Genomic DNA, 14,306 nt, shown 5'->3' on the forward strand with positions numbered 1-14,306 from the left:
TCACAACGTCTAAAACTAAAATATTTATCTGAATAATAAATCATTCTTAACCCAAAAATAGTCCCATCCCTTCATTATATAACAGCAATAAAGGCATCATTAATCCTCTAAGTATTGCATTCATGCTGGGCCAGTAAATTGGATTTCCATGTTCCAGACTCTTGAAACTTAGATACAACATCTCAGGGTTGTACTGTAGATATTCTTTAGGAATTCTCTTTAAAGGCAATGATTTCTTTACAGGTTTTGCTCATTGAGCTTCAATACCATTTTGGCAATTCTTGACAGCAAATCTTTATTGTTGCTTTTGCCAAATCCTGCAGGTTTGGGGTTTTTATTTATTTTTACAGTGATAAAACGCTGGCACAGGGTGCCCAGAGCAGCTGTGGCTGCCCCTGGAACCCTGGCAGTGCCCAAGGCCAGGTTGGACAGGGTTTGGAGCATCCTGGGAAGATGCTTTTCCACTAGATGCCTTCCACTAGTAAAGAAAATGAGCTTTAAAAGCTCTCTTCCAACCCAAACACTTCTGTGATTTGAAATTCAAGAATCCAACTAATCTACTTGGACCGCTGCATCCGTGCTGGGATCTCAGAACTGCTAAAGCAATTTTAACATGGATTTTAATTGTATTGTTGTTTTTCTTCTACCAGACTGAGAATTCAGAATGATTTTGTAATCTTGTCTCACTCCAGTAAACAGCTTGTATTTATTTAAGGCATGTAAATAATTTCACAAATTTACTATGCTAATTTAATTTACCCTTCAGTTATACCTCTTTTAGGAATGTGAAATCTTCAAGCTAGTCTGGGCTTTCTTCCCCTGTAAAATTGGAATGCAGAAAAGACTCTTTCAACCATCAAATTTGGGAGTGAATTGCGCTTGTTCTGGAGGCTCTGTCCTGTTGGTTTGTGTTTCCTATTTTCCATAAGCTTCTCCAGGAACAAAATGTCAGGGTTGGAGTAAGGTGAAGAAGGTGTCAGATTGTTGGCAAAGGTGCAGGGTGATAGGCAGAGAACCAGGGGAAATGCTGGTCAGCCACCAGAGAGAAAAGGGGGAAACGCAGCTGTAAATCTAAAATTCATTTTGACAAGTCTCTTGATCAGAAGTCCAGTTGTGATTCTCTCTGTTATGGTCTGATCCCATTTGGCATCAATGTGGTTGCTTCATCTCTTACTGTCCTTAAAACAGCCTGATAACAATTGTGGAAAAAACCCAAATAAATTGTTCCCCAAAAGCCCAAGTTTGGGGCAGAGGCCTTTGCCTGCTTTAGTTTTGCTTGTCACTGCTCAGAAACTGGAGACTAAGGACATGCCTAGAGGTTATAGATGTGATTTATCTGTCAGAAGGAGAACAACCTGAAATCCATGATAGTTTCTCTCCCGTCTTGGAGAGAGGAACCTCATCCTCATCCCCTTCTAATAATGGAATCCCATTATTGAGGGGATGCTGAACAGATTAAGGGTGCTGCAGATTTTCATGAAGCCATCATGGCTCTTTTCTTTTTTTCTCTTTGATCTGAGTGTTTTTCATTATGCCATCATGGCTCTTTCCACCTTTTATCATTTCCCTTTGGTTTGAGTGTTTTTCATGAAGCCATCATGGCTCTTACCATTTTTTCCCTTTTGTTTGAATGTTTTCCATGAAATCATCATGGACCTATCCATATTTTCACTTTGGTTTGAGTATTTTTCATGAAGCCATCATGGCTCTTTCCATCTTTTGTCATTTCCCTTTGGTTTGAGTGTTTTTCATGACATCATCATGGTTCTTTCCATCTTTTATCAATTCCCTTTGGTGTGAGTGTTTCTCACACAGCCATCATGGTTCTTTCCATTTTTTCCCTTTTGTTTGAGTGTTTTTCATGAAACCATCATGGCTGTTTCCAGCTTTTATCATTCCCCTTTGGTCTGAGTGTTTTTCATGGAGCCCTTATGGCTCTTTCCATATTTTCCCTTTGGTTTGAGTGTTTTCCATGGGGATATTATGGCTCTTTCCATCTTTTGTAATTTCCCTTTTGTTTAGTGTTTTTCATGGAGCCATCATGGCTCTTTCCTTTTTTCCTTTTGGTTTGAGTGTTTTCCATTCAACCACCATTTCTCTTTCCATCTTTTATTGTTTCCCTTTGGTTTGAGTGTTTTTCACAAAGCCATCATGGCTCTTTCCATTTTTTTCCTTTGGTTTGAGTGTTTTCCATGAAGATATCATGGCTGTTTCCGTATTTTCACTTTGGTTTGAGTGTTTTTCATTAAGCCATCATGACTCTTTCCCTTTTCTCCCTTTGCTTTGAGTGTTTTTCATGAAGCCATCATGGCTCTTTCCACCTTTTATCATTTCCCTTTGGTTTGAGTGTTTTTCATGAAGTCATCATGGCTCTTTCCATTTTTTCCCTTTGGTTTGAGTGTTTTCCATGAAGATATCATGGGTCTTTCCATATTTTCACTTTGGTGTGGTTTCACCACAAAAACTTTGGTTTGAGTGTTTTTCATGAAGCCATCATGACTCTTTCCACCTTTTATCAATTCCCTTTGCTTGGAGTATTTTTTATGAAGCCATCATGGCTATTTCCATATTTTATCATTTCCCTTTTTTTCATGAAGCTACCATGGCACCTTCAACCTTTTATCACTTCCCTTTGGTTTGAGTGTTTTTCATGATGACATCATGGTTCTTTCCATCTTCTGACATTTCCCTTTGGCTGAGTGTTTTCCTTGAAGCCATCATGGTTCTTTCCAACGTTTGTCATTTCTCTTTGGTTGAGTGTTTTTCATGAAGCCATCATGGCGCTTTCCATCTTTTATCATTCCCCTTTGGTTTGCGTGTTCTTCCAGCCCTTCCCTACTCCCCCAGCAGCCATTTTCCCCCTCTGCACACCTTGCTGTAGAAGGACACCCAGTTTGCTGGTGGATTTTTAGGACTATGGATGTTTTTTGGCAGGTCGTTCCGGCCCGACTTCGTGCTGGTGCGGCAGCACTCGTACAGCATGGCAGAGAACGAGGATTTCCGCAACCTCATCATCGGCATGCAGTACGCCGGCGTGCCCAGCGTCAACTCCCTCGAGTCCATCTACAACTTCTGCGACAAGCCCTGGGTGGTGAGTGATGCTGCTGTGCCTTTGGGGGACCCCCAGAGCAGAAAGGTTCAGAGAATAAAGTGGGGATTTATGAAAGCCTTCAGCAGGCACAGCTTGGGCAGCCACAGCCTCCAGAGGCTGCACCCAAGGGGAGCTGTAAGAGTTTAAATGAGAGATGTTGGATTTAGGTGGCTCTCCAAAATGCAGTTTATTGTATCCAAAATGAAGTTTATTGTATACAAAATGCAGTTTATTCCATCCAAGAGGTTACAGCAGTCCAGGGTTGTGGGTGACAGAGCTGTGCCCACAGCTGTCAGCTCCAGCTGCAGCCAGGCCTGGAGACCCTTTGGTTTTGGTTACAATGCATTAGACACTTTTCTTTGCTGAGCATCTTCATACAGCAGAACCAATCTATACCTTAACTTTTACCTATAGCCTATCATAACTACTATAATTACCATATTCATGTTACTGTTCTCCAATCACTAAAAGTTAGTACATTACGGTTTAAGCTAGAAGTTGTTTTTCAGTTTTCTTGCAATAGAAAATTCTGAGACTTTTTTCCTGCTTGCAATATCAGCAGGCTTGTTTGCCTGTGCTATCCTTCTGCTTGGTAAAAACATCTTATTTGAAGTAAGTTTATCCTTTGCTCTAAGTCGTAAAAACTCTTTCTAACTAACACATCCTTTGCCTTCTTAGTTATCTAGTAAGATTGGCTCAGCAATTCTTTTCTTCTACATCAAAACTTGCTTCCATCTATATTCCTTCATCAGACTCTACATGCAAAAATCTTTCTGCCAAGCACACATATCTGTGAGACTTTCTTGTCACACTTTCATCCTTCCCAACAGTGGGTGATTGGCACGAGTTTGTCACACAATTATCAGTTCAGTGCATTCACATATCAGGGCTTAATGCTCCAATTCCAGCTGCAGGTAATGCAGTCATTCACCCCCAGTTTGCTCCCCCGAACTCACATTTATTTATTCTTTTTGAGGCCTGAGGCAGTGAGGTGTCCTTGATTCCCAGGCCTAGAGAGGAATTGTTGTGTCTGACCAAAACCTGAAGACAGTAACCAGCACTCTGTATGGAGTTTTAAAGTTATACCCTAATGCAGTACAGGATTTGAAAAACATAAAAGCTAAATCCTAAAGTGGATTTAAAAACATAAAAGCTAAATCACTGCACCTGGAAATTTCCTGGGCCTGGCATTTCAGCTGCTGCATTGCATGTTTCACTCCCCTTCATGAGCGGCGATCATCAAACTTCCCTCACTGAGCAGTGAAACAGTGGAAGGATTAAAAACCAAACTAAGATATTTCAATAATTCTTTTTTTCAAAGAGCCAGTGTGGGGACAGAGAGGAAAAATCTTTGTAGTACAAATAGAGAAGTAAGTGAGGCCTCCAACGGAATGCTCCCCACTGCTCACACGCTTCCTCAAGTGAGGAAAGAGTGTTTATTCACAATTTGTCTGGGAAAAGCAAGCTGAGAATATTTCTCATATTTGTGGTTTTGAACATAATTTGAACAGGCTCTAGGCAGTGTTTTCCTCATTCCTGCGAAATTTTTGGGGCTATGCTTTAGCAAGGCCATCTGAAGGGACTGGTTTCCTCATTTGAAAGCCCTTTTCATAACCCTGTGTCTCTGTGGTGGGGTTGGTCCTTTCAGTTATCCCTGCAGCACTGAGGCACCCTGGAGAGCCACTGAGCTTTGCCAGCTCAGTGGAGAAGCCAATGCTTTTTTTCTTGACAAGTTCTGTAGAAATGGAGGTGGAATTTGGTGGTCCTTTGGTTCATGAAGAGCTAAACATTAGCAGAAGAAAGTTAAAATATGCTGCTGTAAAAGGTGCTCATCCACAGGGCAACACTGCTCCTACAATTCCATTGTCCAACAGCTAAAACAACTTCAAAAAATCCCACTTCTCATAAATAGCCAAAACTTCATTTTTCCCTCTGGTATCTGGGTAAGAAAACAACAGTAGTCAATATTTTTCACACTGCAAGGAAGCTTTACTGCAATACTTTTTATTGCACTGAAGATGTTAATTTTTTAATATTTACTATGAAAATCTCTCCAAACAATTGTCAGCGATTTTTAACATATACCTCTTGCAGGTCATTTTATTATCCTTTTATGCTGCAATAAACTGCTGCAGGGGGGGAATAAATAATTGATAGAGCATTTACAACTTCTCTGTGCACACTGTACATTGCTGAATTCATTATTTTAGTGCATCCCATTTTCCAGCTGTGTGGCATTTCCCAGTGCTTTGATTCACTGGGTGCGGAGGCAAAGCCAGTAGCATTTATATGCAATAAAAATTAAGGAATAATTCTTCCTTACAAACTGACATATCTGTGTTTTTATCACTTTATCACTGCCCTTCAAGTGGGTCCTAGTGAGGAGTGTGAGCTTTTAGTGTGAGCACACAAATAATTTCTGTACAAACACCAGGAGCTTTGTTTGGCTTTTTCACTTGAATATCCTGCCTTGTGCTGGTGGTGGTGATGGGAGATGTAGAGACCACTGTGTTTATCCCAGAGCAGCACAAAATCCTCATCAGATTTATGAGAGAAAAACAGTGGAAGAACTCATGGCCCATGGAGGGATTTTGGGATGTCCTGTGAGGGTCAGGAGTTCGATTTCAATGCCCATTGTGGATCTCTTCCAACTCAGGATACTCTTTGCTTCTATAAAGGCATTTCAGAATACCTTTATATAATATTCGCAGGTACCCTAAGGGGTAAAAATCCCTTAACTCAGCCAACTTCATGGATGCTGAGATGTTGCACAGAATCCAGGCACTGCTGGTTTTACCAACATCATCATCTGCCTTGTTTGGTTGGACCAGTCTGGTGTGTGCTCCCTCCTGGGTGAAATCCCTGCTGAAAATTGTTGTGGATGCCTGGGAATAAACTAACTCATCAGTCTGCTGCTGCCTGCTAAAATTAAGGGTAAAATCCACTATGCCATGGCCATGTTTGGATTTGGCATCAATTAATTAACCCTCTCTTCAGAGCATGGCAGGGATTTCTTCCTGCACAATCCCTTTGTCAACACCAGTGACCTGATATTTGTGTGGAAGTTCTCTCTGGAAACATTTCAAGCGCAAAAAGCCCCATGGAAAAAGGAGAAGCAGAGCACTACAAAAAGCCATAAGTAATAATCTTTACTAATTCATGAGAAATAGATTGACTTTCCTGCAGGTAGAATGTGGAGTGGCAGAAGGGAATTACAGCTTTGATAACAGCAGGGCGGAAAACGGGGGTGTGCAGTGGAATGGGCCTTGAAAGGATGGGAAATTATTGGGTTAGCCATGGGCAATGAGTCTTCCTTGTACCAGAGCAAAAGTAGGAGTAGTGGAGATCTGTAGGAGGGGAAGTCAGGGAGGTGAGACTGAAAGGGCTCTCAGATAAAATGAGAATTAGAACTCAATGTACAAGGTCTTTGGGCTTTAAATTATTGCTCTTCACTGTGTCAGGAGCACACAGCTCCAGATGTAGAACATCTTTCAGCTCTGAGGGCAGGTTCACACTCTGTGCCACACACTCCTGCCCTTAATTTTGCAGGAAAGCTCTTTTTGTACCCTGCCTTTCTGTGCACTTGGCAATAGGCAGTGAACAAATCTGTGTTTGATCTGAGGTGCCTCATTGAAAGGTGGGGTGTTGTGGTTATGATATTTTCTGAAAAATCCTTTCCTTGGGATTTTAAGCAATGGTTATCTGCTGCTGTGGAATACAACAGGTGCATCTGTGATTGGTCTCATGCGGTTGTTTCTAATTAATGGCCAATCACAGCCCAGCTGGCTTGGACAGAGAGTCCGAGACAGAGCCTTTGTTATTTTTCTTTCTATTCTATTCTTAGCCTTCTGATGAAATCCTTTCTTCTATTCTTTTAGTATAGTTTTAATATAATAGATATCATAATATAATAAATCAGCCTTCTGAAACATGGAGTCAGATCCTCGTCTCACATCCTTGGACCCCTGTGAACACGGTCACAATTTGTGGTGGGACAATGGCCAGGGATGCACTGAGAGCAGGAATTAAAGCTTGTATTCCCTGGTGTCAGGGCATGCACAGCTCCTCTAAATGCACAGCAGGGGCTCAGAGCACTGCACAGCCCTGAGAGAAGCTGGGCTGTGAGCAGCCAGGTGGAAGGAAATGTTGGAATGAGTGTGTGTGGGGAGGTGTTTGTGCTCTGAAACGTGCCCAGAATGAGAGATTGTTACAGCACTCAGGTTATTTCACTCCTGTGATAACATTTAGCACTTAGCTCCTGGAAAATTCATGGCCCTGCTTTGAGATGGATTTCACTGAAATGCTGGTAAGGATGTCAGAAAGCTGGGGGAAGGCATGGCTTTTATAAATAAAGGCTGAGTTCTTTATTGCTTAGCTGCGGAGGAACTGTTTTAAGGTTCGTGCCCTCCTTGAAGAATTATTATTAAAACATTGGAAAGTTTCAGTGCAGGGTCATGTTGCAAAGAAATTGTCTTGGGCATGAAATAACCCCATCAAACAAGACTAGAGTTTTACCTGGTTCAATTTACAGCTACACTGAGTTAAGGCGAGGCAAAAACATCCACTGTCCTTGTAGGATTCCCAATTCTCCTCACAGTTTTACTCATATTTAATGGGATGCAGATCCTGCTGTAAAGCATTTATGAAAAGGAAAAGTTAATCCAAAGTTAATATTTGATGTCATTTAAGTTATCTGTTTTCCTTTAGAAAACATCATTCAGTAAATAAGGGAGGTTTCCCTTAGGTGAGGCTTAGGAGCTTTATGCAAACTTTGTCATAGCGCATGATGTCATTGTCCCTGGGGGGATTGGAGATTTAAATTCCACGTGGATGTGGAACTTAAGGACAAAGGTGAGTGGTGGACTAAGAAGGTCATGGTTTGTTCCTGGTCTGGGTGATCCTAGAGGGGATTTTCCAACCCAAATGAGTCTGTGGTTCCATGTAGGTGTGTGAAGTAATTTTGGAGGCCAGAAGGATCTGCAAAATGTGGGGATGATATCAGAGCTTGCAGCATTAGGTGAATCCCATTATTTTAATTACAAAATTATTTTAAAATAGTTTCATAATTAATAATTTCTAAAATAATTTTAAATTTAAAAGCAATATATTATATTATATTATATTATATTATATTAATAATATTAAAATTAAAATATAATATTTAAGTTTTAAAATAATATCTAAAAACAACAAAAAACATGTATTAAAATAGACAAAATGTGATTTGTCAATGTCCTGTGTTGAATTTAAAAAAAATTAATTCTTCCTGCATGTACCCATTTTAATAATTCATGTAATGATTGGTGTGAATCTTGCATGCTGAAGGGTTTCCTTCAATTGAACCCTGCTGGATTTTAGCTTCAGTTTCAGATATTGGTGATGGGGTGCAGTATTTTTGGAACACCCCAGCTTATTACCTGCCCAGCTGTCCATCAGCTTGCTGATAAGTAGAATCAGGCAGGGACGTGGAGTTGAGTGACACCAAAGAGGCAAACTCTGATTTAATTGTCAGGGGCTGCAAGGTTCTGTCACAGACATCTTTTATGAAAAATCCCTTTTTTAGGATTTTTTTTTCTTCCTGAGAAGCTGGGAGGCCTCAGGAACAAAATGTAAGCAATGGTTATCTGCTGCTGTGGAATGCAACAGGTGGATCTGGGATTGGTCTCATGTGGTTGTTTGTAATTAATGGCCAATCACCGTCAGCTGGCTTGGACAGAGCATCTGAGCCACAAACCTTTGTTATCATTCTTTCTTTTTCTATTCTTAGCCAGCCTTCTGATGAAATCCTTTCTTCTATTCTTTTAGTATAGTTTTAATATATATATATCATAAAATAATAAATCAGCCTTCTGAAACATGAAGTCAAATCCTCATCTCTTCCCTCAACCTGAGACCCCTGCAAACACAGTCACAAGGTTCAATGTCCAACCTGTAGATAGAATAAAGTGTTGGGGTTTATTTCTATTCCTATTTTATTTCTTTTTTATTTCACAGTCTGGCTGTGATGTGATAATTACAGGCACTACAGGGGCTGGGCTGGTGCTTCCAGCTTCCTTCTGACAGTGCTGAACCTTTCAGGCCTGCAGAGACCCCAGAGCTGCTGCCCTTGTGCACAGCAGCTGTGCATGGCTGAAGAGGAAGAAAACCCTCCCAAAGTCAGCCCAGTTCCACCAGGGCAGCTCTGGTTCCTTTAGTGCAGAGGAAAAGCATCCCAGCCCCTGCAGCTGCTGCACATCTGCTCTCCTGGGAGCTGCAGAGGTGCTCTGGGGCTTCAGGGATCTGCTGCTGCCCCACTCACACGTTCACTCTGCTTTAGGAGGGGCACAAGGTCATTTGTGACTCTGTGACCCTCACTGGCTGTTGGTGGCAGGGTCTGTGTTTAGGGAAGAGGGAGTGCAGGGGTCCCTGGGGGATTTGGGGAGCCCAGGTGAGCTGAGCTTGGGCAGAGCTGTGCCAGCCTGGCTCTGCAGGGATGGGAGCTGCTGCTGGGCAGCTTGGCCCCATCAAAGTGCACTCCTGGCACTCTGCTCCAGCTCTCCAGGGATGGGGCAACAGAGGGAGCAGCCAGGAAGGGCCAGAGCTGGCAGGGAGGGAGGCAGAGATACCTGGGAGAGTGTGGAGAGAGCTGGGAGGTCCTGGTGTTCTTCACACAGAGCTCCAGAGGGGAACCCATTTGTGCTGAAGCACCTTCAGACGTCCCACTCTGCCCCAGTGTAGGGATCTATTGTTATCAGGGCTTTTAAATGTTAGAGCAGTGCCACAGAACACTCAGTTATGCCAGAATGTCTCTCCTTGCTCAGCCTTTGGGAGGGAAGGGTGGGAATGGCTTTTTTTCCTCAGACCTGGTAGTATTGGAAATCTCCCAGTTGTTGTTTGTTTCTTTTCCTTCAGTTCGGGAGCAGACAGCCAAACACTTCTTAGCAAGTTTGTTGATATTTTCCTTGGTTTGCTGCTCTTGCCAAGCTTACACAACTCTGACTTCATGTGCTGTGTTCTGCTTTGCATTTCTTTTGCAGATGCATTTCTGCTTATCTGTCTTCACCTTCCTGCTCTAACTGGCCATTTAACTTCTCTATTTTTACCTTGCCTTCTTGGAAGGCCTGTTTGAACTGCCCTTTCTTGCTGTTTGATCCTTTCTAGTGCCCTTCCCCACCTTGTTGTCTCCTCTGTGCTGCTGCTCCAAGCTGCTCTCTTGTGCTTTTTCCCACTCCCAGTTATACTTCAAAAATCTTGAGCAACAGATTGGAGCACTGGCAGGACATTTGTCAGGACTCTGCAGGGAGGAGCAGAGAAGAAGAGATGAGCTCTGTTCCTTCCAGCTTCCTGTTGACACAAATTATTGAAGCTATGCTAATGGGAGACACAGCCACGCAGAGGAGATTCAATTTTGTGTCAAAGCATCTTCTGGAGAGCAAACCACAAACAAAATGAATGTGCAAGAAGAGAGGCATTTTGAAAACCTATTTGCTGTAAATCTGGGAGATTTTCAGTGTTATTCCATGTTAGGTTTAAAAAAATTAATTCTAAATTATTATTTAAATGTAGGAAAATCCTGTGCTCGTTAGCAAAAGTCAGATTTGTACAATAATGCAGAGCAAAGGGACAGAATTTTGGATTTACAGAAGGGTATTGGATTTTCAGATTTCAAGTGAAGTCAAAGCCCTCTGCATCTCCAGGGTCTTTTCCTCCAAGCAGAAATTTCTTAAGAACAAAAAACCTGCTTAAAAAAAACCTGAATAAAACCTGTTTTAATTGTTTGTCAGCCAGTGAAGATTTTGTCCTCCTTGCCTTGTTTTAGAGCAAAACATGTTGATGGATTTGTGGTGCAAGAGCTAATAGTAAATTCACAAAACTGTGTCAGAAGGAAGGTGAAAACATGGTAAGCTTTTGGGTCAAAAGACAATTTAAGACCAGGTTTGAACATTGGACTGGAGCAAAATTCATAAATAAAACTACAAGTTTAAATGCCTAACTAGAAATCTGAATGCATTAAACCTAGTAGTGTGTTTGCTCTTTGCACCTCTTTATAGAGATGGTTTGGTTTAATCTAGTCTTGGAACAGGAAAGGAATATTCCAGCTTTCCTTGCTGATTTTGCTTTCCTAAAATAAGTAAGGTCACTTGAAATTCCTGGTTAAAAGAAAAAAAAAAGCCGAGATCCTTAAATAATAAATAAATCTCAGTGTGGTGATGATTTTTCTCTTCCACACAGCCAAGTAATTCTCTCAGCTCTCTATTCATCAATCCTTGCATGCATTCTCAAGTGCTTTATATATAAACTGAGTATGGGAGTATTTTGCTTTCACCAGCATTTACTGCCATCAGGATAATTTAAAGCAAAAATGGAATTTTTTACTACATTCCTGAATTTTGTAGTGGGTCGTTGCCACTCTGCCCTGTTCTCCTCTGCACTAAAAAGCAGCAGTGGGAACTCTTGACATCCATTACAGACTTGCAGTGCATTGGACATTTCTAGGGGCAGGACATTCAAATGGACTTTTTAACTGTTTCTTACCTTCTAGTAAGGAAGAAACTCTTTTCAAACAGAGGCTGTGAAGTTGATATTCAAAGCAGGACTGTAAAGCTGGGGTTCAAGTCCTTTGTGTTATCTGGTGGTTCTGCTACAGTGGAGACTCAGAATCTCTTATTGTGCTTGGTTAAGGCAAATATCCACACCTGAAGCCCAGATTATGGAAATTAGGTTTGGTTTCTTGTGCAATCTTAATATATAATTACAAAGGAAACCTGTGTGTTATATACCCTATTAAATTATCTTAGAAAATAATTTTTTTTAGCTAAAATCTAGTTTATATCTGCTCCTTCAATGTGTGCCTGTGGTGACTCAGAGCTGAGGAGAATCGGGGGGTGAGACTCCCCTTCCTGACACAGGAATCTGTCACCCCTCCATGAAAATCCTCCTGTGGTGATGGGCAATCCCCACCCCATCCTCTCCCTCTCCTCCAGTGCAGCTCTCCCCCATCATCTCCACAGCTCCCACCACCACTGCTATTCCCCTCTGGCATTCCTGGGTATTCCACTTCCACCCTCAGCTCCAGCCCCCTCTGAGATGGATGCAAAGTGTCCTGGTTTCCTTTTGGGGTGTGTGAGCACCACCCCTGCTCTCTGAGGTGTTTTTAGTGGGTGACTCAGTTTAAAATGATGTGAAATCCCTGTTTGGGTATCCCCAAGGAGTCCTCTGGCTTTCCCTGCTGGGCCTAGCAGAGGCTGGCTGGTGATGTCTGAGGAGTGGCATTGTGCCCTGGAAATCCACCCTGGAAACCCAACATGGAAATCTCCACCCTGGAAACCCAACATGGAAATCTCCACCCTGGAAACCTACCCTGGAAACCCACTCTGGAAACCTATCCTAGAAATCCAACCTGGAAACCCACACTGGAAATCTACTCTGGAAACCCACCCTGGAAATCCAACCTGGAAATCCACCCTAGAAACCCACCATGGAACTCTCCACCCTGGAAACCCAATATGAAATTCCAGCATGGAAACCCACCTTGGAAACCCACCAAGGAACTCCACCCTGGAAATCTACCATGGAAACCCAGCATAGAAATCTCTACCCTAGAAATCTTCATCCTGGAAACCCATTCTGGATCTGAAAACCCACCATGGAAATCCACCACGAAAACCCACCCTGGAAACCCACCAGGGAAACTCACCCTGGAAACCCACCCTGGAAATCTCCACCCTGGAGTCTCCACCCTGGAAAACCACCCTGGAAATCCAACCTGGAAATCCAACCTGGAAAATCACCCTGGAAATCTCCACCATGGAAATGCACTAGGGAAATCTACCCTGGAAACCCACCAGGGAAATCCACCATGCAAATCCACTATGGAATTCTACCACGGAAATCTCCGCCCTGGAAATCTTCATCCTGGAAATTCACTATGGAAACCCACCATGGAAATCTCCACGCTGGAAATCCAACCTGGAAACCCAGCATGGAAACCCATCCTGGAAAACCAACCTGGAAAACCACCATGGAAACCCACCCTGAAAATCCACCATGGAATTCCACCATGGAAATCTCCACCCTGGAAATCTCCAGCCTGGAAATTCACCATGTAAACCCATCATGGATATCCACCCTGGAAATGCACCCTGGTAATCTACTAGGAAACCCACCTTGGAAATCTCCCCGCTGGAAATCCACCCTGGAACTCCACCCTGGAAATCCACCCTGGAAATCCACACTGGAAAACCACCATGGAAATCCATCCTGGAATCTTCACACTGGAAACCCACCACAGAAATCCACCATGGAAATCCACACTGGAAATCCACCCTGGAAATCTCCACCCTGGAAATCTCTAGCTTGGATATCCACCATGGAAATCCACCATGGAAATCCACCCTGGAAACCCACCATGGAAATCCACCATGGAAACCCGCCATGGAAACCTACCCTCAAAAACCAACATGGAAACCCACCAGGGAAATCTCCACCCTGGAAATCTCTACCCTGGATATCAACCATGGAAATCCACACTGGAACCCCACCATGGAAACCCACACTGGAACCCCACCATGGAAACCCACCCTGGAAACTCCCTGAAAATCCACCATGGAAATCCACATTGGAAAACCACCTTGGAAATTCACCCTGAAAATCTACGCTGGAACTCCACCATGGAAACTCACCCTGGAAACCTACACTGAAAATCCACGACGGAAATCTCCACCCTGGAATCTCTACCCTGGATATCCACCATGGAACTCCACCAGGGAAACCCGCCATGGAAATCCACACTGGAAATCTACCATGGAAACCCAGCATGGAAATCTCCACCCTGGAAATCCACACTGGGAATCCACGCTGGGAATCCACTATGCAAATCCACCATGCAAATCCACTATGGAATTCTAACATGGAAATCTCCACCCTGGAAATCTCCACCCTGGAAACCCACCAGGGAAACCCATCACTGATTCCTTCCCCTACAAGTGTCACTGAATTCAGTTTTTTTATGGAACCCTATTTGAACTGGACCTCATCTGTAAAAAGCCCCACAGAGAAGAAAATCTCCTTTTGTCGCTGTGAGCCCCAAACCCTCCTGAGAAGTGCTTAAGCACCATCAAAATAAACAACAGCACAAATGTTTGCCTGGTCAGAACACTGAACTCCCTGTTCCCATAGCAATGGAATAAAGAATTTTTTTATTCAGCATTTCCTCACTGCTGAAGAGCACCCAGGA

At 42.8% G+C, this 14,306-nt stretch overlaps 1 protein-coding gene across 1 annotated transcript in view; it reads left to right on the forward strand.

Moving 5' to 3' along the window:
* SYN2 (synapsin II) overlaps positions 1-14,306 on the forward strand; it is a 188,953-nt gene that overhangs the window by 79,557 nt on the left and 95,090 nt on the right. Inside the window, exon 4 of the mRNA XM_054281311.1 lies at positions 2,935-3,091. Coding sequence (XP_054137286.1) covers positions 2,935-3,091 — 157 coding nt within the window. The remainder of the gene's footprint in view (positions 1-2,934; positions 3,092-14,306) is intronic.

Source organism: Melozone crissalis, unplaced genomic scaffold, assembly GCF_028551555.1.
Source record: "Melozone crissalis strain CALT ecotype California unplaced genomic scaffold, PUWL_Pcris_2 ptg000029l_1, whole genome shotgun sequence".
Classification (NCBI taxonomy): Eukaryota; Metazoa; Chordata; class Aves; order Passeriformes; family Passerellidae; genus Melozone; species Melozone crissalis.